The 27,358-nt window shown below is 31.8% G+C and overlaps 2 protein-coding genes across 4 annotated transcripts; one reads left to right on the top strand and one right to left on the bottom strand.

Annotated features, from left to right (window-relative positions):
- Positions 1-68: 68 nt before the first annotated feature.
- LOC140060103 (WD repeat-containing and planar cell polarity effector protein fritz homolog) lies at positions 69-22,179 on the bottom strand. Its single transcript, XM_072106175.1, has 25 exons — positions 22,031-22,179; positions 21,612-21,656; positions 21,210-21,251; positions 20,934-21,004; positions 20,497-20,556; positions 19,926-20,046; positions 19,369-19,505; positions 19,062-19,139; positions 18,664-18,764; positions 18,425-18,487; positions 17,950-18,049; positions 17,793-17,829; positions 17,393-17,463; positions 17,217-17,267; positions 17,008-17,079; positions 16,404-16,495; positions 15,874-15,972; positions 15,236-15,456; positions 13,834-13,957; positions 11,816-11,879; positions 8,002-8,104; positions 7,799-7,874; positions 6,194-6,304; positions 5,456-5,565; positions 69-640 (listed from the first exon to the last, which is right to left on the bottom strand). Exons 1-25 carry the CDS (start codon positions 22,089-22,091, stop codon positions 531-533), a joined length of 2,220 nt encoding a protein of 739 aa, XP_071962276.1. The 5' UTR covers positions 22,092-22,179; the 3' UTR covers positions 69-530.
- Positions 22,180-22,285: 106 nt separating this feature from the next.
- Positions 22,286-25,185, top strand: LOC140060045 (coiled-coil domain-containing protein 97-like). Of its 3 annotated transcripts, none has more exons than XM_072106091.1 (3): positions 22,286-22,302; positions 22,794-23,477; positions 24,068-25,185. In XM_072106091.1, exons 1-3 carry the CDS (start codon positions 22,290-22,292, stop codon positions 24,289-24,291), a joined length of 921 nt encoding a protein of 306 aa, XP_071962192.1. In that variant the 5' UTR covers positions 22,286-22,289; the 3' UTR covers positions 24,292-25,185. The 3 variants fall into 3 exon arrangements, with proteins under 3 accessions (XP_071962192.1, XP_071962193.1, XP_071962191.1); XM_072106092.1 differs by lacking the exon at positions 22,286-22,302 and adding an exon at positions 22,464-22,517; XM_072106090.1 differs by lacking the exon at positions 22,286-22,302 and adding an exon at positions 22,471-22,568.
- Positions 25,186-27,358: the final 2,173 nt, after the last annotated feature.

The following is a 27,358-nucleotide window of genomic DNA, read 5'->3' as shown; positions in this document are numbered from 1 at the left end:
TATGACAGGATAGTGTGATGTCCACACTGGGCCTGCATAATCATAATTATTTTATTTTTTACAACTGCAGTATGTCTGTAATAGAATCGAATAAAAAACAGAAATACAAATTGTTTGTTATTTTTGTATTTTAAATTACAGGTGATTTTGATTATTACGGTGATGAAGAAAAATGATAATGATTATGTTGATGAGATGATGATGACAATGATTTATGGTGGTGATGTTAGATGGTCATTATATGGTAGATATAATGAGATGAGAACTAGCTACAAGTCTGTAGCCAGGATTTTTACAGACGGGTTCCTTCTTTTCATCATTCACATTTTGCACCAGTTCAGTCTCATGGCAATGCAAGTATGCTATCCCAACCTACATACAGTACTAACCATTTCTTGAACCAATTTTAATAAGGCTAAACACGTTTCCTCCTCAGCGTTTCATATCATTCAACATATCCAAAATCCTCTGCTCTCTTTAGCATTTCATACCATTGAACATGTCTAAAATAAAGACTATTTCTCTCCTCCTCATACCATTCCAAAGTGTACAACATGTAACCTAGCTGATGTAGTTTCTTCGGATTTTTCTTCTTGTTTTTCAGCCGTTTCCTCCGCACCTGTGCTATCACTTGTTGAATCTGAAATTAAAAATAATAAATAAATAATAAATTGTATTGAAAGAGCTAATTTCTTTATAATAAAATTAATAAAATATTTATATTTAAAATGGTGAATATGAGAACAGGAAACGTCTGTAACATTAAAACATAAGCCGTCAGCTGTTTTGCTAAATTCGTTGAAATTCTAATCATTAACCGAGATCAAATAACTCTTTAAATTGCCGTAAAACATTCAGAAACTAGTTCTTGTAAAATCTGTTCTATACCACACCTGGACCGTCAGTGAGATAATTACCTGATAAGCTCAATGCTGCAAGTTATTTGGCTTTTACTTGTGGTTGGTGGACCCCATGAAGGAGTGTGACTGTCTATACACCCCATGTTGCTTTCTTTTATTTATCATTGGTATCGGAGTGTGTGCATGTCTGTAGGTGACAAATCAAGCCCTGCAGCTAGTACCAAATTGGTACACCGTCAACCCCATGTTGGGGTCTAAACTTAACTTGGCATATTAATTTATAAACTGTTAACTTATTTTTCTGTTTCATAACTAATTACTGAAGTGTTTAGATGGCTGGGTTATCACTAGACAGCTTAAAACAATGCCTCTCTATTGGAGGGCTTCCCACTGATACCTTTTGGTACTGTAGTTTGCTGTTAATTAAATGTCTCATTTGTAGCCTTTTACTTCAAGTTTAAGTTTAAGTTTATGGTTTCACACAATAGAATATAAAAAAAAATATACAGAACATTTGATAAATTAATAAATATAATTGTATGAGGACACGTTTAGCCAAGCTTTTAAGTTTGGTCTGACTGACTCAATTTAAGGATGTTTCGGTTCTCTGGCGCCACCAGTATGTTCCGGGTGCTTACAATTTATAAACACAGACATAGTGTTTGTTCGGAGGGATCATCTATTTAACTTTGAAAGTACATTTTGAAATTCAGAATCATACATATCTGGGAACAAACAGATTCTCCATAAAGCTGACAGAAGAATGGAGGACCTATTTATTGTGTTAAAATAACACAGCTGGTATGGTAAAGTGAAATCATACAGATGTTAAAATTTCACCCTCAACTCAAGGGAAGGGGAAATCTCAACGGAATGTCTGGCGCCACCAGTTAACACCGATCAAAGTAGGTTACGCAAATTGATCATGAATTAAAATTTTTTTAACTTTCAGACGGATCACAATAGTATGACAAGTATATTTTGGCAACCTATAAAACCACGCTGAATCTACTAAAAATAAAGTTTGTAGAACGGCTATGGATTTATGGTAGTTGTGACAATCTAGGACGATAAAACAACAACCAATATTACTGTACTGCTGTCTAAATGATGCAAGTATAATATGTCTGTGAGGAGTACAATGCACTCTTGGATTTCCCCAATGTATCTTTAATTTTACCACTGGGTAATTGCACCTTTTTATTTGGTGTCTCACCCAAATATGTCACAGTATTGAAATATGGTTAATAATATAGGTTATACATCAAAATGTTATGTACTATATCAGTTGAAAGATATGTATTTATTTATTAAGATGTATTTATTATCATTTAAGATGTTTTTATATTAAACCAATCTTAATTCCAGTATTGAAATTTAGTCATTCATTTGATAATGTAATTTCTAAAGTTTCTCTATAATTTATTGAAAGTTGATTGAGTACCATATTACAGTTTATAATTCAATAATTGCAGTTCTAACTTAGGTTAAACATGGACATAGGACTTTGTTAATACAGCCCGAGTATAATCTCACCACCTAAGTTCCTCAAATTTTATATCCAAGGCCCCTCGATAAATAATACAGTGTGAAGATAATTTTAACTTTAAGAGCATGTTTGTTAAGAAGACTAAACGCCAACTTTGACCTTGTTGTTTGTCCCTAGGGGGGGTCACCTTGTTCTCCCTACTAATAGAACAAAATTAATCATCTCCCACTACAACCAACAGTTTATGTAAACATTTATCACATTATTTATCATGCGCAAAAACACATTCAATTGTACAACTTAAGTGTTAATTCAATCAAAATAGTTAATCTGCTAACAGACAAAATATCTTAAACACTTAAAGAAAGCATTAATACACAGAACAAAGAGTCCGAAAGGAGTTCCGGAATTTCAAAGTAACAAGTGCACGTGGTTGAACTCACTAGAAAAGCAGGCGGTAAAAGCTAGGCTGCTTTACTAGGCCGGTTAGGGGCTCTCGACAGAGCTATGATCAAGGGCGAAATACTTATGATAGATTATGTTTCGACCGAAAGGACTAAACAATTGGATTTAAGTAAAAATATTGTTTTAATATATTGAAGGGTAAAGGTAGAATTGGAGAGAATAAGATATTATGAAGATATAATTTTCATATAAATCATATTGATCAAACAATAATGGATTCTTTCTAAATTTATGCCATACTTCATTTGCACATGTTGGAGAAAATAACTGATATTTTACCAGTGCCAACCAATTGACACTCGAAATATAAACAATAAAACTGGATTGATATACAGAATACCTATTTTGATTTCACAAAAAAATAATTTGTCATTCAAACCTTTTAACAATAAGTACATTTTTTCTCCTTTTTTACAATTTTTCAAACATTTGATACAAAATTACTTACAAAATCGAAAACATTCAATATGGACCCATAATGATTCATTAGTTATGATTTAGAGGTGGTGACAGGTCGGGTCAAAGGTCATGTGACTGGAATACATCATTCAAGTTTTATTGACAAAATAATGATTGATATAAGATGTCACAGTGCAATATGGGTATGATTAATAACAGAAGCTGGTAGTTATATTAAAATTTTTGAATGTACTGTAAACTTATTTTTGCATTTTGATAAATTGTAACAGAGAGAACAACCCGCTAAAGCTATGCTTGCATGATTTTTCTCTAAAGCGTGGTTCCCACTAGAGACGCAATACAAGGACATACGTGCGACGCAAGGGTGTTGACAAATGATAAGCCACTGTTCGAATAATCCATCGTTTATGATTGATCAAATCACTTACGTTGTGTTATGTCCGTCGCTAGTGGGAACCAAGCTTATTCGGAGTTAAATACTTTTGGTTTAACTTAATCTGTGTATATTGTATAGTGTTAAGTTGGATATAACTCTGAATAAGTTATATCAGCGGTATATTCAAACTCAGGGTTGAAACATGTGTGGTCTAATGTTACTGTACGTCGAATATATCAACGAGGTACATTCAAACTCTTTCTCTATCAGTTTAACTTTTTCTGTGTATGGTAACGTTTTGCCAGAGAAGCAAAGTGTTTCTTTGAAGTTAACAACACACCCATTCCGGCACGGTTCCAGTCCGGAAAAAAAATTGCAACTTCATTATTTCGCTTTCATGACGCTCCATGCAGCTATGCATAAATCAATATGCACATAGCCGCATGATTTGATTTGCTGGCACCAGATTGGAACCATGCCGGATTGAGTGTGAATGACCCTTAATAAGAGAAGTTAACATCACACAAGTCTATAGTTGTAGCTTATATATGATTTGAATCAGTTTAATTTTGTCCCTATGCACGCTTAACACTATTGGTGTGAACACAGCCATTTAGACCTCAAGAAAAGTCTGTTATTTTTTGGAGAGTTTAATGGTTTTCAGAGAGTCCGGTATTGGGAGATCCGACTGTATATGATTTGAATCAGTTTAAATTCGTCCCTATGGACGCTTAACACTAGTGCGTACGAACTGGGCCCATGAAAAATATACATTTGGGACCTTTTGGACAAGAAAGGTCTGGTTTTGGAAGAGTTTACTATATGATTTGAATCCGTTTAAATTCGTCCCTATGGACGCGTATGAACACAGCCCAAATAAATAAAGATTATACATTTGATACATAGGACACATGATGTACTAATAAAGAATGTTAAGTTTCATGATTGTCACAGGTGGCTAGACATGTGATTTGTTGATCTAACATCACCAATTACCAGTCATTAACCTAGCCACCATGAGTGGCTATCAAGTAGGCTGAACGAATGCCTCTTTATCAATCAATATTTGAAACTGTCTGGCCTAGCACCTACAGTATCTATGAGAACATACAATTAATGTATTCATTTATCAGCTCTTAAAATACTTGTTTATGATATTAAGTAGTTAGTGGTAGGACCTTGTTTCTGCTGCGACTAACAAATAACTGATTAATACTGTATGAATAAATTACCCACAATCTTTTTTGAGGCAGAAGCAGGATAAATTTAAAAAAACAAAAACAGTTAAAACAGTAAATAGTTGTTGGAACACATTAAACCGGTTAGCGCTATGCAACTTTTAGCTGCAGTGCGACGCAAAATAACAGTGATTTGATTGACCGCCATAGACTTTGAGTCAACTGTTGTTGCCTCACCCATTTTGGACACAGGTCAGGAAATAGATTTCATTTTCCCACACACATACAAATGTTCTGTTGCATTAGAAGCAGTCATTAAAACTATGCAAAAACTAAAGTACACTATTAATCGTGCAATCTCGTAATTCTTACCAAACTAGTTCTCACATTAGTACAACATACCAACGCAATCGACGAAGGCCGACAAACAGGGAAAATCAGAAACAGGATTTACAAATTATTCGTTAAATTCTCTGCTAAATCGCTTACATCCAGCGATATTTATTGAATTTTATCCGCTTGCGAAACATGTTTGAGAAATAATATTAAAACAAACATTTCACTTTGTTCTTAACACAACATCATCATAACATTTATTTGTTTATAATCTTAAAAGTATTAGGATCAAATATCTGGAGATTAAGATGGATTTGTGTGGATTACTTACCTGTCTTATCCCATCCAAATGGATTATCCATCAACACCTTGGAATAAACACTTTCAGGAATCCCGGCAAGTCCGCGGGAAGCATCAATAACAATGTCATCGGGATCCGCACTGTAAAATAAAATATCATAATTTTTATTTTATTTATTTATACACATGCAACAGCAAAAAGCCAACAGGATGCCTCATAAATTTATAGATTTAAAAAAAAATAAAATAAAAGCAGCAATAACATTCAACATTAAAATGATTACACAGTTACAATATACCTTTCATTTTATTACACTTTACTAATAATTTAAATAAAGTGGAGGAGCCTAAATGAAAGCATAGCTTGTATTGAATAGGCTTCTTGTTAAAAATATGTTTCATAAAATAAAATAACAATAATAAAAATTTAAACAACCGAATTATTCTCAGAGTTGGATTTCGTAAGTGTCCGCTATAATTATGATTTCATTTCAATTAATACAAACTGATTTGCATAAATTCTTAAACAAATTATTTATAACGTGAGAAAAAATCTTTTATATATATATTCTTAAATAATAAATCTAATATTAAATAAATATGAACAATTACATTTTACAATCAAAAAACTATAAATTTAGAATGATAGAACTGGTTAAAATTACCAAATATGGAGTCAAAAATTTTGTTTCAAAGTTGTGGTTCTCTATGAAGAACAAAGAATACATGATATTATAGATTGTAAATTGTAATGTAACTGTGCACATACGTTCGTTGGTATGTCTTGTCTATGTCTTCCTCCGTTTTTTTCCAGTGTGTATTCTTTGTCTGTTGTTTCTCTTTAAGTTCTTGCATTGCTGTTTTAGCTGTACCACTAGTTCTGAAATTATTATTTTATTTTACTGCAGAATGTCTTTTTTTGTTTTCAATTGTTGTAAAACTAATGCTCTGTCTACACTATCAAACCAAATATGGGAGTGATGCTTATTATGGTAGTGATATGACATTATTATGTCACATAATTGTTTAATTATTTATTTAACAAATTAATTCAACTGAAAAACAAATTTTTGCCCATTAATTTTTGTGCTTTTTATTTTTGCAAAATTGCTAAATTGAGAATACCAGAAAGAAATACAAGTTACATAAAATATTTATTTCATATTTGTTTTTCCCATTACAGCTTTTGATTATGCCTTTTCATCCTCATCGGTTTGGGTTCAATTATGGGTTATCTCAAGTTTTATGATGATTCTATTAATAGTTTATGTTTTATGTATTTTCATATTTATAAAGGATAACTAATATGATGAATAACATTCAAGTATAAAATAACACCCCAAAGGCAACATTTAATACCTCAGATAAAATTTATGACACTGGGGAGAAAATAACATTCCTATAGATTACAATAAACACTCTCTAGCCTTGGCTGACGATCATATCAAGTAGGGGAAGAACTCATACAATTATTTCTTGTCAGTCACACACAAAAATAAAGCAAAAATATTCCACTCGGGTGGTCTGACAGCGTTTAAAGATAATTTAAGTATTATATGATATGTAATGAATACGAACGTATTAATTACAATATTAACACTTATGTTTATATATAGATGCGGGTGATGATTTTGTGGGTTGAATTGTGTAGAGAACTGGTGTGAAACGGTGTTAAGTGTTCGTAATTGATTTGAACGTTGGCTTTTTTATGTTTAATTTGGCAATAGAACAGGGAAGAAATTAGGGTTTGGTATGCGAATAAAAATATGTAATATTTGGTTATGGGGCATGTACAACATAGGAGTTAAATATTATTCTTAAACAGTACATTATTGGCCTAGTATTTTTTTAAATTTTATTTATTTATTTTGGAAAAACACAAATATAAAAAACAACAATAGATAGATTACACCAAGGAGTGACAAAAAGAGGCCAACAACTTAAAAAATATCCAACTTTTAATATTAAAATTAAATTAAAGTGATATAAAGATATATTGTCTTGTCTTGTTTTTTTTAATAATTTTTTTGAAATTTTTTGTTGAATATGCCATTTTAATGTCACATAATAGTTATTCACTTTGTTGACCAAAAACTGGATAAAAACAAATTTATTTACAGTACCTGAAAAAAATGTAATTTAAAGCAAAAAATACTTTTAAGTATTGTTGTCTGTCAGATATTGGTTTTTGGTTAAAATTAACCATTTCTTTTGTCTTTTTATAAGTGAAATATATATGTTTTTTTTCCCAGAAGTGAATAACTTTATTAAAACTGCAAAATGGCCAATTTAAAGTCTGATTGTATTAATTTTTATTTTTCATGTTTTTGGGGGACAATACATCTTTAAAATTGAAAGTTTATTTTCTGTTTACCGTAATTCTTGTTGGTTACTTTCATTTTGGAACTCATTCTCGCTGCTGTGTGATTCACTTGCAGAATCAAAGTTCTCTAGAATAACAAATAATAATAAAATATTTATAAATAAAGACTAGACTAATATAAGCAAATTTATGTTTAAAATAACACAACTAATAGTCGTTTAGAAATTATAAAGACATCCCTAATAATTACGTACCTGTATCTGAATTTGGCAATTCTTTTTCGATATCGTCTGCTTTCTGCTTAGCGACTGTTGCCAAGGCGTGTTCATTTAAATCTAATGCTAAGTAATATATATCCTGAAAAATAAACAAACATTGAACAATATTTTTCTTAATTATGATGAATTAAAAAAGACAGAATTTAACAGAAATAAAAGATGTTATAAAGTAAAACACTGAATGAAATTTTAAAATACATATAATCACTGTATTATACATTATTTTTTGATTAAGATTGTATCCCACCATGTAAACATGGCACAAGTAAACTAGCCAATCACAACGCGGTTGGTCCGGTACTAAACTTTCGTTTAATCGATAAACTCACTTGCATTGCGCATGCGTCGTTGTGTTACATCCAAGTGGTAACTAAGCTATAATTTATCATTTTATTCAAACTTACAAAAAAAAATGGAAAAATTCCCAGCACTAACAGCTGGCAAATCTCAAACATAATTAGCAGTGCTTTATGGAGAAAACAGCTGAGTTATATAACATAACTTACTACCTGTAATCTGGGTTAAGAACATTCATAAACTCAAGATTAATAATTTGTGAATGATATACGGTAGTGATCACCTTCAAACAGGTTTAACAAATTCTTCTAGTAATAGTAATAAATTTAGCGTGTTACATTATGACTACTGTACAGTATTGTGATAACATTGGGTAGCTGGCCTAGGACCCCATACATGTATTAAGTTATAATGCACAAGATACGACATCAGTTTTAATTCAGCACTTTGTCACCATTTTAAAGCTCTGTCTACACTATCAACTAGTTCGACAAAAAAAAGTGTGATGTGCACAAATATGGTAGTGATATTAACATCATGGAATTTTGATATATTATATTTTAAGATGATATATTCATTGCTTGTGAAACTGGGTGAGTGGGGAACACAGGCTTTAAGTCATAGTGATTAGGTTCGCTTTTGTGTCCCATGCCAGCTCACTCAGTTGGTTCTATTGTGAAACTGGGTGAGTGAGGAACACAGGCTTTAAGTCACACTGATTAGGTTCGCTTTTGTGTCCCATGCCAGCTCACTCAGTTGGTTCTATTGTTTTTTTTTGTATGTCGTGTTTTTCATGTATTTTATATTTGGCAATAAAAGAATAAGAATAAGAATCATCGTGCCCATCTACATGGGCACATCACATTTTTTTGTCGCATAAAGTTTGATATTGTTGACAGAGCTTTTTAGGCTTTTTTTTCAAACTCCGACAGCAATGATTCTTCAACAAAATTGAAAAAAAAAATTAAATTTAAATACATAATAGAATATGAAGGTATAGATAAGTCTTAATCATCTTTTACGGAGTTTATTGAACTGCCAGTTGTGACAAAGAGATTTCTGACAAATTATACCTGACATTGGTACTGGACAACCTTAGCTACCCATGTTAGAAACGTGTGCCTATTTCATGTTGTTTTACTAAAAATGACAAACTGTGTCTATAAATAAACAATGAGCTGCCTGTAAGGATTATTGTAAACAGACACAAGATACATAGGGTGCAAGGTAAGGTCATTGTCAGTTGATAAAATAAAGGGATGTGTTTTGAAACATAAAAAATTAAAATATATTATGTTTTTTTTTTTCCATAATCTTCCATTAATCCAGGTTGTTTTTTCTATCAATAGTTTAAATTAAATGAGGGATTAGCTAGTGCAATACTGTATTATATTGAGAATTTATGCAACAAAAAAATGTGATGTGCCCATATGGGACATGATGATATCATGATGATCATATCACTACCGTAACTAGGTGTATCACTAACATATTTGGGCTTTTTTGTCAAACTAGTTTGATAGTGTAGACAGAGCTTTATACTATTGCGTTGATGGGTTGTGTGTACAAATGACCTAAATACTTCATTGACTTTTGGTTGGTGTCTTTTAAGTTTATTTAATTGCTTCAGATAAGATGTTAAGCCAATGGTCGCATGTACACAACAGGAAAATGTGCAGGAAGGAGGTAACTAACAAAACACTATTAAAAAAAGGTAGGGAAATACTTTTTGTGGCGGCTGAATCACAAAAGTATTAAAACCAGCCAAACATAGTGTCAAATATAATTAACAAAAGAGAGATTGCAAGATGAAATATGAAATAATATATATATTACTGAATCAAACACACAGCCATGAAATCATGTCAATCAAAGTGACAATAATCGTTATTTTATCTATCAATCATAAAATATCTATCTAACGTAATTTTGGATTTTGAATGATTAGGACTTCCATAATTTTGAAGATCTTTTGTCTGATTGGTTGCAGCAAAAGCATTTACAGATTTTCAATTTCCTATTAGTAATTGATTGGCAATTGACGGTACGGGATTTTTCCGTTACAAAGTCTGCGACAACTCAATCATGTGATCAACATTGACAGATGCTTGGCATATTTAGTCAGTCAGCAGAAAATCAGAGGGGGTGTTGACAAATAAAGGAATAGTGCAATGTACAATTTTTTAATCTAACGGTGATTGTAATGGTTGACAGTAATGATTGTTAATGTCCAAAAACCATCAGAGGGGGTGTTGACAAATAAAGGAATAGTGCAATGCACAATTTTTAATCTAACAGTAATTGTAATGGTTGACAGTAATGATTGTTAATGTCCAAAAAACCATCAGAGGGGGTGTTGACAAATAAAGGAATAGTGCAATGCACAATTTTTAATCTAAAAGTAATTGTAATGGTTGACAATAATGATTGTTATGTCCAAAATACACCAGAGGGAGTAGTAGCAGAAAGAAGGAAGAGATGATTAATATTGTAGTTTGAAAAGAGCTCAGACATAAATTGAAAAAAAATAGAAAAATTATAATTAATGCCAGCAACTCAGTTAATGTGATAGAAATCTGTATGTTGCCAATAAAAACAGTTTTAAAGCTCTGTCTACACTATCAAACTTTATGTGACAAAAAGTGTGATGTACCACATATGGTAGTGATATGCCTAAATATGGTAGTGATATGACATCATCTTGTCCATATATGATACATATCACATTTTTTGTCACATAAAGTTTCCTAGTATAGACAGAGCTTTAGATTATTATTTAATTGATAGTGTAGAGTCATTTATTTTAAAGCACAAATACAAAGAAAATACCAAAAAGCCAACTGTAGCCGATTATTAAAAAATTATGCTTAATACATTATTCTATCGTTTTATCTGTTCCCTGAAAGTAATTTCAGAATAAACTAAAATGGCAGAAAACACACCTTTAAATAATAAAATGTGATTAATGTAGTTTAAAACAGGTGTAGTGGGAAGATGCTTTAGTTTTTCCACTCACTTTACTGCTAAACGTAACCCACACACAATGTGCAAAGAGGAAGTTCATTCAGAGTTCACAGATTGCAATGCAATCATTTTGGTGACCATACAAAATGTTATATAAATAATATTATATAATTCTACACTAAAATGTATCAACTATAGTATAAAACCTTTTAATACACAATTTTCCTTAGTGTAAAGCTCTGTCTACACTATCAAACTAGTTTAAAAAAAACAAGTGTGATGTGCCAAAATATGGTAGTGATATGCTCAAATATGGTACTAATATGACATCATCATGTCCATATATGGGCACATCAAATTTTGTTGTCACATAATGTTTGATAGTGTAGACAAAGCTTTTCACATGTAACATCAACCAGATTGGAGTTTTTTTATCTCACGGTATGTTCAACTACATGTTTGCCGCTAATAAGTACAGTATGACAGAATGGAACACTCAAGAAAATAAAAAACTGACAAATAAACCTACCATAAACAAGTCACTGGCGTGCATGTCTACAGCAAGGAGAAACGCTTTATCAAAACGTTTATACCTGAAAATGAAAACAAAGACCTTTCATATTAATATGATATTTTGCATTTTATTTCTATGTAACTAATACAATGGCATAGACATCACCAGTATGATTAATAATATTATGTCCATTTGTATAGCGCCATCCCAACGATCATTGCTCATGGCGCTGTGGACTCAAATATTACACTTTTCTTTCCAAGTAGTCAGTGCTGCCAATTCTAGCATTCACTATTTACAGTTGATGTAGGCATTTTTAAGTACTATAATGTTTCCTGTCAAAGGATCATAAGATAGGACTCGAACCCAGAATTCGAGATTTGAAGGAAGGCACCTTGCAGATTACGGATGTACATATCTACCTCGATCATGTTGAGTGAGTAGGAGTTGTCAAACCTGTTTAAACTTCTGCTTTTCTAATTAAAACTACACAAATACAAGCTGATTCAAAGCGACTAAAGATGGCCCGATCTTTCATTCTACACGCTGTCTATGGGTCTGAGTGATTGATGGGTTGACCAAACTTCTTAACTTTCTCCTTCCCCAATTAAAACCACACCTACACACTATGAGTTAGTTCCTCCAGAACACTATGCGTCAAAATGCGCTTGGGTACACTTATTGATAGACGTCAAGAACTTTGTACCTTACTTGCCAAGAGCCTCTGTAGAGATTCTTCTAGACTACATGCTTTTTTTATCTCCTTCTAATACTAGGCATAGACACACGTTTGTTGGAAACTCAATGTGATACCGCCAATTTTGCAGTCCTGTTCCAAATTTGACTTTTAAATGAATCATTTATAATTTTTCCTTTTAATGTAGTTTTACTGTTTCTTCATTATGAAATTTGTTTATGACCTATAGCAGTCATTTTTTTAAATAATTTTAACCACTTTTATACATATTTTGTAAATTGAAACGCAATTCAGCATTTTTGCTGCCATGTTTTAATATTTTTGTTTTATGAATAAATACCAATGAATTACAATCATACATTATAAACACAATAGAATCTTGCAGCTAAATTCGATAAAATTAAATAATATACTGTATATGGTCACTAATTGGAAGCCATGTCCAAATAAAGAATTTGAGAATGTTTATTTTAAATATCAATCAATCAATCAATCGTTCGATTTATATAGCGCCATTTCAACATTCATTGCTCATGGCGCTGTAAAAAAAAAATCAGAAAAGGTGAGTTTTGAGTAGTAACTTTATAAATATCTTTTATAGATACTTCAAATGATGACATCCAGACACAGGTTCAGATAGGATGGGTGAACAACCTCAACAAAACTGCTCTTGTATATTTATGATAGCTGTGTTTATTACATTGCTGTAGTGAGAGATGTTTTTAAGAGCAAACACCAAGAATGGGGTTTTTTTTTTTAAAGGAGACACAATGACGAACATGTTTTGATTTATATAGTTATAATTGTCACAGGCCACTTGCAAAATATAACATCATCCATCATAAATACACAGTAAAATAATCATCAACATAACTCAACAGTATACATAAAGTTTTTCGACCTTGAATGATGACATATTTCACCAGTTGGCGACTAAAGTAAAATATTATTATAATGCTCTCAATTTACACTTTGATAATGTTACTGTAAAAAGAAGTTCTTTTACCTTCATAAACAAACAACTCTTTTAAAAGCTCTGTGTACACTATCAAACTAGCTTGACAAAAAAGTGTGATGTGCCCAAAAATATGGTAGTGATATGCTCAAATATGGTAGTGATATGACATCATCATGTCCATGTATGGGCATATCACATTTTCTTGTCACATAAAGTTCGACAGAGCTTTACCTGTCGTACGCAACTAAAAACTGCACAACAATAAAGTCAAATTGCACTGTTTTAGTGGGAATGATATTGGAATGGGGTCAGTGTCTGATGTCAAGAAAACAAAGGTGATGACGCGTTTCATTTATTAAATTGTAACTAATTATGTACCTTAATAACTGATGAAAAAACCGCCTTGCTAGACGACTTATTTGGTCTCTGTACTCGATGACAATGACCTCGGAAATTGGACGCACCGGAGCATAGAAGCTGCCGAGACACGACTCCAAAGCACCTGAAATACAAACATTACAAATTATCGATTATGATAATGTAACTAGGAGCTGTTGACTGAAGACAATGCATCTTTCAGAGGTCGTAGCTTAACAAAATTAAATATCGTAAGACTTTATATAAAATAATTAACAAATTATGGCGGGTGCTATATTTTAAACAAATACAACCAAATATAGAGGGTGCTATTTAAAATATCTGGCATCAGCAATGAGTATGCTGGGCGCTCTAAGCATGGCATACCATGGTTGGTAACATATTTTCTACCTTTAGTAGCATCTAAACAGTAAATTTACATTGTATTCAAAACAATCTGGAGAAATTGGACCTTAAAGGCCAGGTGCGGGCACAACATTTCTATTGATCATACATTCCAATAATCATCGATCTATAGTTTCCCCTATGTTTCATCATTTTTGGGATTTCATTTGTGTTACACGAGCTTGTTGAAAATAAGCACTTTCTTATCAGCGGGGGATAGTTCAAATTACACAGTAAAATCTCTATTCTTTTGTACACAAATTGTGTAAATAGAGAGGCATTTTAAAAAGCTATGAAAACTAAACGGTGTGGTAAAAAATGTTATCGGATGACTAAATATAGGTAATATAACTTGAATTTTACATTTCTGGTATTTTTATTCAACTTCAGATTTTTGTTTTCATGCTATAGCAAAAATTATCCACCGTATATTCACCATCTTTTTTCACCTTCTAGGGAGTCACCAGACATGTTATTACATTAGGTTAACTACCTAACTACTGAAAAAAATTCTTCCTGGTTTTTATGGCAGAATATTGCTAAATTTTGTATTTGACCATATTAAAAGAAATTCATGTTTTTTCGTCTTTATTTTTGTTACAAATATTTGATTTATGTACAATTAACCAGATATTATATTTAAAATTCATGCCTGTACCTGAGCTTTAAACTTTGCCTACACTATCTAGTTTTGAAAGTATGGTAGTGATATGCTCAAATATGGTAGTGATATGCCCAAATATGGTAGTGATATGCTCAAATATGGTAGTGATATGCTCAAATATGGTAGTGATATGCTCAAATATGGTAGTGATATGCCCAAATATGGTAGTGATATGCCCAAATATGGTAGTGATATGCTCAAATATGGTAGTGATATGCTCAAATATGGTAGTGATATGCTCAAATATGGTAGTGATATGACATCATCATGTCCATACTTAGGCACATCACATTTTCTTGTCACACAAAGTTTGATAGTGTAGACAGAGATTTAGGTGTGTGTATCACTTCTTACCTTCTCTTTGCGCATTCAAAGGAAGTCGGAGCAAATAGTTGACAACTTTCGTGATGCAAGAGAAACAGCTTGTTGATTCGGTGTTCCAGTTGAGTGAATTCAAAAGATTTACGGCTTCGTCAATCTGTTTATGGTCCAGGTAATGTTGCATCAGCTCTTTTGGACCAAGTCTACCGCGACTTTTGACCCCAAGGTGAAGTTGTAACATACAAACTGGACCTCTGTAGAAATAAATGTGTGTAGAATTAAAGCTGTATTGTCACTCAAAAAATATGACAAATTAAGATTAATAAAACTTTGTATAGGCCATGTTGTAGTTTTAATAAAATTAAATCACTTTATATGGAAAAAAAAAAAGAAATTATGTTTTCACTTATAAAATGACGCAATAAATGGTTACATCATACTAATTTATAGGTCCAGGGTTAAATACATCAAAAACCTCATTGCCAATTTGACTAATTTGTGCTTTAAATTACAGCTTTTTTTCAGGTAAATTTTTTTTTCGATTCAATTTTTGGTCAAAGTGAATAAGTATTATGCGACATTAAAACAACAATTTTTTTTATAGTTTTTTTCAGGGGATAATACATCTTTAAGTGGTTCTGTTCTGTTTGTTTGAGATGAAGACATTTTACCTGTCAAATAATAGCATTAATATATCATGTGCATCTACAATGTAGTCTTGTGTATTGCTTGGCTTACTCCATTCCATTGTGTTTACCGTCACAGACATTCTGAAAGTTAAAACAATTAAACTAATTAAATTTAAAGTAATAACAAGTCTTACTATGATTACTTAAATAATTACATATTGTACTTTCTATTTCTGTAGGGTAGAAAGATGCACACAATTGCCTCAAACAACTTTTTTGAATATATATGCTTTTGATATAGGACTTTTCTATGGGTAGTATATAACAGATAGTCAGGTAGTAATTTGTCTAAAGCTCTGTCTACATAATCAAAATAGTTTGACAAAAAAAGATGTGATGTGCCTAAATATGGTAGTGATATGACATCACCACATCTATATATGGGCATATCACATTTTCACTTTATCACATAAAGTTTGATAGTGTAGACATAGCTTTATTGAGGTCTCGCTTCTATTTTTTCATACCTCTAATGGTACAAAAAAAAATGCTATAACAAAATATAGGCTTACCTAAAGAACGCAGCTAAATTTAAAAGCTGGGCAGGTTTTGGATCCTCACCTACTGAAAGTATCGTTAGCGGGTTCAGAGCCATATCAAACACCTACAAGAAAAATTGATTAAACCAAATTAATAATAATAAGACCAATTGTATTCTTTGTTCACGATCATCCTCTTTACTGTGTTATCCACATCAACATCTTCGTTTTCATTATCATTAGGAATAATCAACTGGTCACATGAAAACAATTCCCAGTGACCACATCTGTTCAATATATAAACAGCAAGGAGTTTAAAGAGCTAGATCTGCTAAAAATAGCCCAGTAGAATAAACCTAAAATTAATTGTAATACTGGTAATTGTAAAGCGTGGTTCCCACTAGCGACGCAACGCTTATTCGCTTGTGATTGCTAACTGTCTATAACTTTGCTTGTCATTGGTTAAAACACTTGTGTTGCGTTTACGTCCTTGCGTTACGTTCTAGTGGGAACCAAGCTTTACAGGTCACATGCAAAAACCCTGCAGTGATCTACTTCCACTGTTCATACAGGAGTTTGAGAAGTTAGATCTGCTAAAAAATAGCCCAGTACAATACCCCTATTGTAATTGTAATACCTGTATTTCAGCTCCTGATCCTGCCACAAACAACACACTACCACCAGGATGCCATTGTACCATACTAGGCATCTGGGAAAAAACACAAAAGAAAAAGATATTCTGGTAAATACAAGTTTTTTATTTTACAAATTCATGTTTACACCTTTAATTGTACAAATAGTTTCCAAACTTTTATAAGTGTGGTTAGAGAGATAAACCATACTCACCAGGGCCGATTGCACAAACTGGGTCAGGCGTTTGTGGTCATCATATAAAACCTAAAAAAGCAATAAATTCTAAAGTAGAAACATTCAGAAATTTTGCAGAAGATTATGTCTGATCAATAACAGTATATTAGTACAGTGATTATATGAACAAACATATTTTTTAACTGATTACTTACGAGACGTCCATCTTCGCAGCCCAGCACTAACTTATCATCCGCATGATTTCTTCCAAAAGCTGTGACAGAAGCTGAAAACAAAATATTGTTTATTTAATGAAATAAAATTTTTCCTTGAACAAAATTAGAATTCATTTACTACAGACGATTCACAATTAACAAAGCATTTTGATACAATTTCTATTTTACCATTTCTTGATATTAATTGTACTTTTTCAAATCAAAGTTTTATCATAATTGAGTATATACAATATTATATATTATGTTTTACACCTTTTTCATAATTGGGTATATGCAGTATGTTATATATATATATATATATGTTATGTTTTACAACTCCAAAAAAATAAGCACCTCCTCGAATAAATGGGGCATTTATCAAAATAAATATGGTACTCACCTTTTAATGGTATTGTAGTTACAGTAGCTCGTTGAATCTGCAAACAGACAAATACTGATTTTTATTGATAAATCATTAGTAAAACTTTATTTGGAGAATTTATTTTAACTTATTAAATTAAGAATTACAACTATAACACAACAAAAGGTAAATTGACCTTTGACTTGGAACATTCGTAGATGCATGTGTCGATGCTGATGTCCTCGGTGGATTGAGACGAGACTTCCAAGCTGTGGATATGGCGAGGCTGACTATGACTGAAATAATTATGAGGGCGTGAACATTTAAATAAGCTGATCTGTTAATATTAAATCTCGGTATAAAAAACAGGTATGGTATTTTTCATTTCATTTTTTTTTTTTTCATTTCATTTATTTTAATAGCATCATCGCAGCCAAAGCTGAATTACAAAGATATTTACATATTCTCAATATTAAAATTTGTATAAAAGTATAAAATCAATGGTAATTATATATAAAAAGGAATAGACACCAGATTTACTATACAGGAACATTATATGGTATGTGACATAAACACATCTTGGCAAGTTATAACATTAAAACAAAATGATTTTAGCTGGACCAGTACATGATTTTCTTTGTTTAACCATGTTAAAACAAGGTATCACTCACCTAAAAGCAACGTTGACTGGGTCACACTCTGTAGCTATGTAACTCAACTCCTCTAATTTCCCTCTAAATACAAAAAAAAAACAATTTTCCTCAGAAAATCATAATACAAACATTTTTATATTATCATTAAAAGCTTTATTCAATTACTACTTTAATATTCACTGTTGTTAGACTATCCCAAATATAATGTGTATAATAACTCTATCAATTATTCCAATAATATGGAGGGAGATATTTACCCATAAACACTATACATGACAATGTTGGCTTTATCCCTCTCATTGGACGCTGGTGTCCAGGGCATTGCCTCTTCACCGCTTATTGACCACCACACAACAATCTGACCAAAAAATAAAAAATTAAATACATATTATTTATAGGAAAAGAAAAAAATAAAATCAACATATCACAAAATGTAGCCGCATTTGACCTGATTTTCAAGGATTAAAGTTCCAGCATAATTGCTGCAAACATCGCAGGTTTGCTTTCACGCAGACAGGGACAAACACAATAATCAGAAGGGCATTTTTTAATGTTGCGTAAGTTGCATCGCTAGTGGGAACCAAGCTTTACAAAACAATTGAAACTAGAACTAAATTTTTTAGCCATTAAACGACCAAAAAAAAAAATAACTTACCCATTCTTGATTAACGTTAACTGTCAAATTTCGCTCTGGTTTCCTAGCTTTTGTTCCAGGAAGATCAATGTATGAAATCTAAATTAAATATTGATATAAGTTTAAAGCTCTATCTACACTATCAAACTTTATTTGACAAAAAAGTGTGATGTGCCCAAATATGGTAGTGATATGCTTAAATATGGTAGTGATATGACATCATCGTGTACATATGGGCACATCACATTGTTTTGTCACATAAAGTTAAAGGACAGCATTAGCAAATTTTTGTTTTCTACACATTTTTTTATAATTTTATTTAGCATACCTTAGGATCAAAGCTAGAAAGTTTCTCCATTTTTTTGTTAGGTTCATTTCCAGTAGGTGGTTTTTTGTTCAAGTAGACGAGACCTAGTTTTGCTTTATCAGGAAACGTAACCGCAATGTATCCATCCGTTATGTATGCTGTAAAAAATAATATTTTATCCATCTTCACCGTTAAATTACATTAAAAAAAATTGTATACGCATACAACAGTGAGAAACTAGCCAATTAAATTATCGAGCTTATAAACCAAGTCTCATTTGAGGCTTAGGGAGTGAAGTTGAATAGGTTGTGAGTTACAACTCTGGCACTAAGTCAGGATTGAACCTGGACCGTGGGATTGCAAGGCAAGCACATTAACCACCAAGCTACAGCACCACTATTAATTACATATCTATAAAAGTTGGTTACTAAATCTGGTGGTAGCTATAAGATTAGAAAATAATTAGTAATAATTGTCAGATGATTTCTTAACAAAATTTAAATATTTTAGCATCAGGAATTAGTCGGATATTTGATTCCCTGTAGTACACTACTATCATCACATGAATGTTAATTTACCATGACTAATAGTGTCACTGCACAATTTTCCTTGGAGTGTTTTGTCTACCAGGATTCGCTCCACGTCACCAGAATGGGATGACACTTGGAAGGTAATAAGCACACAGTTCTTGAGAAGCACCTAAGAAAAACAAGAAAACAGTGTATTTTTAAACTAGAATATGTTTTTAGATTCTGACTTTCCCAGACATAAAAATACCATTATTTACCAATAAATTTAGGTTTACTGTATGTATGTCATCTATTAATTAAAACCATAGTTAATGTACTTCCACAATCCAACCTGCATCAGCAAAATTGATGTTTAAAACTATGTCTACACTACCAAAATCAGACAAAAACAATGTGATATGCCCATATATGGACATGATGATGTCATATCACTACCATATTTTGGGCACATCACACTTTTTTTGTCAAAACTTGTTTGATAGTGTAGACAGAGCTTTAGGATATTTTTGTTGAAGATGGTATTGTTATTTTCCTGGTGACATTTTTTCTCTTTTTGTTTTGTATATGGATGTACTATATAAAGGAAATGACTGAATGAATTAAATGAATTATCAAATACCTGAAGCTGTCTTCTTGATCTCCATCTTGTTGTAATGCATTCGTTGTTTGAAAGGAAATCCTGCAAATGTAAGTTAGTATTCACTTATTGTTTTAATAAGGGATTCATTCTAAAGCTCTGTCTGAATATAAATTTTATCTACAGAACTACCTTACGCTCTGTCTACACTATCAAATTAGTTTGAAAAAAAAAAGTGTGATGTGTCCAAATGTTGTAGTAATATGCCCAAATATGGTAGTGAATTATGACATCATCATGTCCATATATGGGTGCAATATATATTTGTCACATAAAGTTTGATAGTGTAGACAGAGCTTTAGGATTTTTGGAGAATCTGCATTTAAAAACTGTTGCTCTTTCCATTAATAATAAAAATAATAATAATAATAATAATAATAATGTACCTGTAAATATTTTTCATCTTTGTTATAACTTACCTCTGCATCCTTTATAGTTTCACGCAGCTTTTCAGGTCGTCTGTTTTTCGGTGTCCAAATTAAACCTCGACCTTTTATAATAAAACATGCATTAATAGTGGAAAAATTATATTTATAATACTGTATAGGTCAAATCTGTTTTCTTTATGTGTGTATCTTTATGTCCTGATTGTATGTTTATATGTGTCATAAATAGTAGATAGGATATAGTTTGGTGAGCACTCATTTCATAGTAATATATTAAGATACCTGACTTGACAAAATATCAATTCTTACTTTCTGTGTATTGTATTTTCTGCTCACTGTAACCTTGCGAGCCTGTCAAAGAGATAATAAATATTAATGAATATGCATAAGCAATAAAATGCTATTAAAATGGGAAATTCTAATCATGTTAAGGTGTATTACAGTAGTAATACCACACAATACTGTTAAATATACATTGATTGATAGCAAAAACCATTATTTAATATTTTAGGTAAACGAGTTTCCATGGTAACTAATCATTAAGACACATTTTGTAATCAGCATCTAATCCATTAACAGATGTAGGACAAATTATATCAATGATTGTATTACAAAAGAACAATTCTGATGACCCAATTCAAATGATCAATAAAACGGAAAAAGTGAATGCAATGACATTATATGACTTAAGCACAAACCCACAATACTCACTGAGTCCTCCTTTGTCATGATAGCTGTGGCAGCTTACATCTTTGTCTGCAGACAAAAAATGTAGTTGTTAAGTTTCAGGGGGGAAAGGTGTTTTTTTATTTTTTTTTCTACTTAACTTAAAATATGAATTTCAATAGGTCATCGACATTGACTAAGGCCCTATTGTCTATTATAAATAATACTAATAGACCAGCCAGGCTAGCTAGTTATAGTAGTAGTAAAGCCTAGGCTAGGCCTGGAATGTCTACCTCTAGCTAGCTATAGCCTAGTTGTAGTAGGTGGCCTATGCCTACAGTTAGGACCCTTAGGCTACTTTCTTTATGGGCTCTAGCTAGGCCTAGCCTAGCCTAGATTGAAGAATTCAAAAAACAAATAATAAAAAGGCCAATTTTTGTTTACAACCATATATCTGAACACACCTCGAATAACAACCGAGTTCTTCATAGACCATACATACAGTTCAACCAATATACCTGCCATTGCAAAACAGATATTTTCATTTTTAAATAAAAAAGAATACTTTTCCTAGGCCTACTAAGGAGCTTGCGAAAGATGCGTCGACGACGAGCTCCGACCACTCCGACGTACTAGAGAAAGTTTTTTTCCGAAGTTTCCTATCGGCGTTATAAAACTGATTCCGATTGGATGAAAACAACAGATCATGTCAAAGGTGACAATATGGCGACTTACAGTAAGTAACGTAAACAAAGATTTCTAAAACAAATCGCATTTGAAAATAGAATGTGCATCAACTTAACCATTTTATTATTATCAAGAATTCCAAATAAAGTGTTACTTATAAATTAAGAATTAAAAATGGTGTCGAAATGTCAGGTCTAACCGGTTAGGGCTTTCCCTAGGCCCCTCGATCCTAGACCTATAGGCCAAGCCCGAAATTTCAAAATGGTATGCACAACGGCGCAGACAGGAACTTCAGTGCCTGCCTGGTGTGGCATGGTACCGTACAGGCTAGACCTAGCCCATTATTATTATTAAGACATGCAATCCCTTCTTATGCCTTGGTCTGCCCAAGATTCAATTGAAGAAGCGAATTATTTAATTCTTAATCTAATTTTTAGGATTTTTTTTGTAATTTCTGAAGTCACAATAACTATAGTATGAATTATGACTATTTACATTGAACAAATATTAATAATAATAACAGATATATCTTTTTTACAGATGACGATGAAAGTGTGACATCATCATCTGTTTATGAGATGCATATAATTGAGAAGAGAATGTTTGAAAACATTGCCTGTAGTGGTGCGAGAATTTCAAGTCAACAAAAAGACGAGACAGACTTAACACTTGAGGAAAAAGTTGTAATTCTAAAAAAACTTTTTGAGGAAAAGCCGTCAATCTTTGCTGAAAGATTTCATATGTATTTAACGGACGATGACTTGGTTGCATTTGATGATAAAAAACAACACTACGAAGTTGATTATTATTTGAACGAAGCCAAAAAACGTTTAAGTTCTAAAAACTCAATGGTTGTAAAAAATAGAAGATATGAAGCGCTAAAAAAACTTGAGAAAGACGGTGTTTATTTCGGGGATGAAGCCATGAATGAGAGGGCGCCCTTTATGTATGATTATTACGTTGGACAATATCAGAGTGAAGCAGAGAAAAAAGAAAGACCGTATGATAACGTACACGATCAAAATTTGAAGTTTTCAACGGTCTTGATAGATTTTATGCAAAGGAAAGAAAGGGAGGCTTTATTTAAACGACAAAGGGAAGAAGAGGAGTGTATGGAAAGTGAGGAGGATGAGGACACAGAGGATGAGGAAGACGAAAAGGAGAAAGGGGATGATGATAAAGAAGAGCAAATTACAGAAAATGAAAATGAGCAAAATAATATAGGTTATTATTCATTAATAAACTGTTTTTGTTCAAATGAAAAATTATCCAATTAGCCAATTTACAGACGAGTGGTAACGTCAAGCGAAAAACCGCATAGTTTGTCACATGTAGAATATGTATCTATCTAGCAGTGTTAAAGGTCAATCAATTTACACAGACGAGCGGTAACGGTAAGCGGTAAACCGCGTAGCTTGTTCCACGTAGAATCTGTATCTATCCTGAGAGGAAACCGCTCGTCTGCTCCACATTGTGTGCAAATGGTCAGAAGGAATAACATAAATTCTATATTTTTATTACCGTTACCACTCGTCTGTGTAAATTGCCCTTTATAGAGATTTTCCAAGTTGATGTTACAACCTATTTTATTTTGGTAGGTTGCACCCTAAAGATATTATAAATATATCTATGGTTGCCCAGGGGTGTAAAGTGGTTTTGGAAAAATGCTTGTACTGTATTCAAATTGAACACCTATAGTATAATATGTTTCCCCATAGATGATTGCCTACACTTTATTTATTTTATTTTAAAACAACTGACAGGTAAAAACCTCCACTAAAATGTTGATAAACATTTATTTATTTGTCTTACAGATGATCAACCGCATTCCAGCCAACAGATCATGGCGGCTCCTGAACCGATATCAGAAGAGGAGAAACACATGCTTCGACAGGAATTTATGAGTCGTATGCGAGAACGATTCCTAAATGGGGAAGATGAGGATTTTGATTATGCCAGCGTTGATTTTAACTCGGATTATGATTCCGTTGAAACAAGGACACAGGATGAGCAGGAGAAATATTTTGATGGTGATTGACCTCTTTTTTGTTTTAGTAACGAATAAACGATGAAATAAACTTTGTCAAAAATTTTTGGATTTTTTAATTGTTTGATCAGATGAGCATTGCAGTCAAAAAAGTGACACTGAAATCTAGCACCCCTGAGCTAGTTGCAGTTGGAAGAGGTTCGGGTCCAAATAATAATAATAATAATGTACAATTTATTTCATAATTTATAGAGAAACAAACATTATAGTATATATTAATGTCTGATTTAATATATTTTACATACTGTACTGCTCAAATGTTACAATATATTCTAGAAATTTCTTTAAAAATAAATCAAATATCAATGTATAGCAAATAATAATTCAATATTATAAACTATATAAATTAATATTAAAATCACAGTACTGACCTGGGTCCATCCACAAGACAAAAGTTTTGGAGGACCAAAACATCAGTCTATACCCAAGAATCATTGGTGATAGACCAGTATATGTATGTTCAAATAGTACACAGGGTTTTTGTTAAGATTTGATATTTAAAAAAAAAGAGATAAAGTATAATAGGGAGACGTTTGGGTATATACTATTTAAGGAAGCCTGTAGCTTAAACTTAGGCTTAGAAAATAGACGAAAAGAACCACATAAAAGTCTCTACGTGTCTGTCTTAAAACCCTGGTATAATATGAGCATATGCTTTGGATATAATCAGAAAACATGATTGTAATACTGTATACACAACATATTTATTTTAATTAGTGTACTTCTAATAAAAATGTAATTTATAGAAACATTATGAAATTTAATATTTATACATGCTATACAATTTGTTATACTGTTATTTAAGAACCCAAATGTTATATTTTCCTATTTTTAATCCCTTTACAAAATGAAATAATCACACCTCTTAACATGAATTAATCTAATGTTCAGCCAAATGTCTACGGTACCGTACGGTACTTTTAATAATCAAATGCCTCGTTAAATGCACTTTTGCGAATATATTATTAGATGTATTGTCCCTTTGACTAATTTAAAAAAAAATATTTTTTTTAAATTTAAAAAAAAAGGGGGTCATTTTGAAGTATCATAATAGTTATTAACTTTCACCAAAAATTAGTCAGAAAAAAAAATAATTTAACCGAAATACAGATGTTTTTTTGTTCAAAAAATAACTCTGACTTCCAGTCAAAGTTTTCAATCAAAACATATCTCATAATGCAACGCGCTTGTTTGGCTACTCTGTATGCATAATCATAAAACTTCCTCGCGATCTGTGTGAAAAAAAACAACCCTAATTAGCATCATGCATAATGCATACTCTTTGTTTACTTTCGCTTGCGGCGATTTCCCAGACGAAATGTAATCTAATTAATTTACCTGTTAATTACGTAAACTTGTTGTTTTTGGCTCGAATTTCCGACTTAAAGTGAATAACATTAATATTACTTTGATATGGCTAATTTAAATTTAGAATATTTTTTTTTTTCATTTTTTGTGTTTCAAGGGACAATACATCTTTAAGTACATAAAGTAAACAGTTTAAAAGTATAATCTAGCTAAATGCAATAAATTATTCATGAAACATGATTAAATATTCTCCTCAAGTATTTAAAATTATACTTGTAAATCGATCGCCTAAGTGAAAGAAAATTAGTTTGAATTCTTGCATACTGACTACCTCCTTGATTTATTTAAATTTACTTAAGTCAATTCCATTTTAAAGCTGGAAGTTGAGTGACATTTATTCTTCATAAAAAAACTGATTTGGTTAAGATTATGATTTTTCAAAATTCATTCACTTTTTTCCTGAATTTCTCCTGTAGTGATATATACTGTATTTATTTATGGTATTTAAATACAATAGAACGCCCTTTTGGGACACGCCTATTAGGGGACACACCTATCCAGGGGACACCCCTATTAATTAAGGGGACATATTTTTGTACTAATGTATAACCAAGTTAAGCTAGTTCTTATTTATGCTTTAAAATTCAAGCTAATCAAATAGAACGAAACTATAAATTCTCCAGCACAAAAAAAAGGTATAGAATCTATGCAATGATTTAATACTTCATCAAAACTTTGAAAGAGCTATTTTAACAAAATGTCTTCAACTTCCTTCAATTCTCTTATAAAAGTAATTCCAATTTAAAACCACAATTTCAAAAGCGGCCTTAACTTTATACAAATATATTTCTTGTTAGCAGAGTTAGTTTTTTCACATCAAAACAAAATCATAATCATATTGATGTACATTACATTCAATACAAAGTCATGTCTTCTGTTTTTAATGTGCGTAATCACACTATTTACAATTGTTTTACAAAATAACTAACATGCAGATCCAATTTCCCATTCAATTACAAATGAGTAAACAATGGTATATTTTTAGTTTCTTTGACGTCAGAACTAGCAGGTCAAATAAACCAGGAAAAATTACGTAAACCTTTTAATCTATTAATATTATAAAGAACAGAAAAAAAACCCACTACTTTCAATGTAAACACCCTGTAACTATTGTTGCAAAATTTGAGAAAAATGTATACTACAATTTGTACTTCACTAAAGGCCAGTTCGCACAGTTTGAATTTGTGTGTTTTTCAAAGCTACTTGCAATATGTGCATGTATGCTGGCATCTGATTGGTCTGATTTGAAAGGCACTTGTTTCATATAAAATTCAATATCAAAAACAAGTGAATATTTAAAGAGTGCTATAGGCACTAATGTAGCATAGAACAACAACTTGTATGCATAAATCTATGTGATTCCAAAATAACATGTGATATTGACACGGATGATTTACACATAATGTATTTTGTCTGTAACCGTAACACCAGAGCGTACTTAAATAGAACGTGCCCATTTTTAAAGGTTATTCAATCAATGTGTTCAATGATTTAAGCTCTGTCCACACTATCAAACTTGATGTGACAAAAAAAATGTGATGTGCCCATATATGGACATATATTACATGTTATATCACTACCATATTTGGGGATATCACACTTTTTTTTCAAATAGTTTGATAGTAGTGTGGACAGAGCTTTATATTGTTTAAATTTACACCATTCTAAATTCTCAATCCGCTTTTGTGTA

This window comes from Antedon mediterranea, chromosome 10, assembly GCF_964355755.1.
Source record: "Antedon mediterranea chromosome 10, ecAntMedi1.1, whole genome shotgun sequence".
Taxonomy (NCBI): Eukaryota; Metazoa; Echinodermata; class Crinoidea; order Comatulida; family Antedonidae; genus Antedon; species Antedon mediterranea.
This window is presented reverse-complemented; position numbering and strand designations above follow the sequence as displayed.

Coding starts and splice junctions, on each gene's coding strand:
- LOC140060103 (XM_072106175.1), bottom strand. CDS start 22,091: ATGGCAGGTATATTGGTTGAACTGTATGTATGGTCTATGAAGAACTCG. Junction 21,657..22,030: donor GAACTCGGTTGTTATTCGAG/GTGTGTTCAGAT, acceptor TTTTGTCTGCAG/ACAAAGATGTAAGCTGCCAC. Junction 20,047..20,496: donor GATCAAGAAGACAGCTTCAG/GTATTTGATAAT, acceptor TGTTTTTCTTAG/GTGCTTCTCAAGAACTGTGT.
- LOC140060045 (XM_072106090.1), top strand. CDS start 22,520: ATGCACAACGGCGCAGACAGGAACTTCAGTGCCTGCCTGGTGTGGCAT. Junction 22,569..22,793: donor TGCCTGCCTGGTGTGGCATG/GTACCGTACAGG, acceptor TCTTTTTTACAG/ATGACGATGAAAGTGTGACA. Junction 23,478..24,067: donor AAATGAGCAAAATAATATAG/GTTATTATTCAT, acceptor TTTGTCTTACAG/ATGATCAACCGCATTCCAGC.